Source organism: Laccaria bicolor, genomic scaffold (genome assembly GCF_000143565.1).
Source record: "Laccaria bicolor S238N-H82 LACBIscaffold_1 genomic scaffold, whole genome shotgun sequence".
Classification (NCBI taxonomy): Eukaryota; Fungi; Basidiomycota; class Agaricomycetes; order Agaricales; family Hydnangiaceae; genus Laccaria; species Laccaria bicolor.
The window spans coordinates 3,077,396-3,078,963 of NW_001889872.1; the positions used below are offsets into that span (position 1 = coordinate 3,077,396).

Below are 1,568 nucleotides of genomic sequence, written 5' to 3' on the forward strand. Positions count from 1 at the left end.
CTGCCTCTTAAAGCTTAAGTCCTCGTACAGCAAAAGCTTTTCGATATCGGATTGAGTCACTGTAGGAGTGAGCGGCGTGAAAGATGGGCGATGGCTGGGCTGAGGAAAACCAAGGAGAACGTGGGTTGGGAGCTGCTGTGGTAAATGGATATGGTTCATTTGTGCTCGCAGTGGCATCCTGTATTCAGATACATGATGATACCGTTCGCCAAGTTCGATAATGCAACAGCGGAAGACGAGTTGTGATCCAAGTTGATTATTTGGCGGAGGTCGTTGGGCCGGCTCGCCCCGCGCCTTTGTCATCCTCGACCAAATTTCGACCTTCGATACAAGGGGTGTTAGGATTTGAAAGTCCGACCAGGGGTCGGGTAAGTAGGTAGGTCGGCCGCAGGCCACCTAAAAAAAAAATGGAACCCCTTATGAAATTATCTTGAAATGGTCCCAGAAGGCCATCCTCTGCAGGATTTGAGTCCTACTAGCTCCTAATAAGCTCCCAAACATGTAGATGAGCCTGAATACAATGATATTTGAGGATGATGTCATAGTTTACAAATATTATCTAATCTTAAATTTTCTCAACCAAGTACCCGGACTATCCGCAGGTATCCATGGGTAAATTAGATATTTTTAGACCTTTCTTGAGATATTTTGAGCATACGTGCCCGGAATAGATAAGAGTGTTATTTGTACCCCCAACTCCCTTCCACCACGACAGAATGCTATCACAACAACTTCCTGGCCCCTGCTGCTTGTGGAAGGGGTCCAAATTGTGACTTGGGCTTTGTTCCCAGCTGTCACCCAAGCTTGTCACCAGAAATCTTTGAAATCCTGTTAATGAATTCAATTTTTAGTGAAAGCAATCACAATATGCCCCAATAAAAAAACAGGAGAACATTCAAATTTACCTTGATGAACCCAGAGGTATTGAAAGAACAATTTTGGTGACACAATGTGTTACAAAAACCTATTTAAGAGGAAAAGAAATCATTGTCCATCTTTTTTCAATCATTTGTGTAACTTTATTGAAGCTGGGTAGAAGGGGAATTTAATCCAGAATCTAAGAGCCATTTCTGCTCTGAATGTTTGAAAGTTGATATTGTGCTGGGTGAAATTGATCTGATTGTGACCAGTGGAGAATGCCCACTCTGCATCCACAGAAGTAGCTGCATCAATCATTGAAAGTAAAGGAAAATAAATGTGAATAATGCTGCTTACCTGGGGCTGAGCAGAAATCAGAACCCATTCATGAAAGTTGCAGTCAAGAATGTGATGCATTGTGCCTGTACACCATATAACCTCCCATTTCCTTCATTGTTTCTGTTGCTACCCAACCTAAATATCAATTGTTCTCAAAAGCATTTCTCTGAAACTGAAAATAAATACTCTCAAGATGGCCAAGGCATGCTAATACACACCCCCAACACTCTCTGTGATCAAGGCTCAGTTACAGCAGCATTATACAAGGAGAAAGACCTCAGATGATGATATATAAATAACTTTAGTTTCAATATACTCAATTTAGATAATATATGAATGACTTTTGTTTTAATATGAATTCTCCTGAATTT

General features: G+C 41.1%; 1 protein-coding gene across 1 annotated transcript; it reads right to left on the bottom strand.

The window, feature by feature from the left end:
• Positions 1-1,005: 1,005 nt before the first annotated feature.
• On the bottom strand, positions 1,006-1,243 carry LACBIDRAFT_301892 (uncharacterized protein; the record flags this gene model as incomplete). Its single annotated transcript, XM_001874293.1, has 2 exons — positions 1,006-1,163; positions 1,216-1,243. 2 exons carry the CDS (start codon positions 1,241-1,243, stop codon positions 1,006-1,008), a joined length of 186 nt encoding a protein of 61 aa, XP_001874328.1.
• Positions 1,244-1,568: the final 325 nt, after the last annotated feature.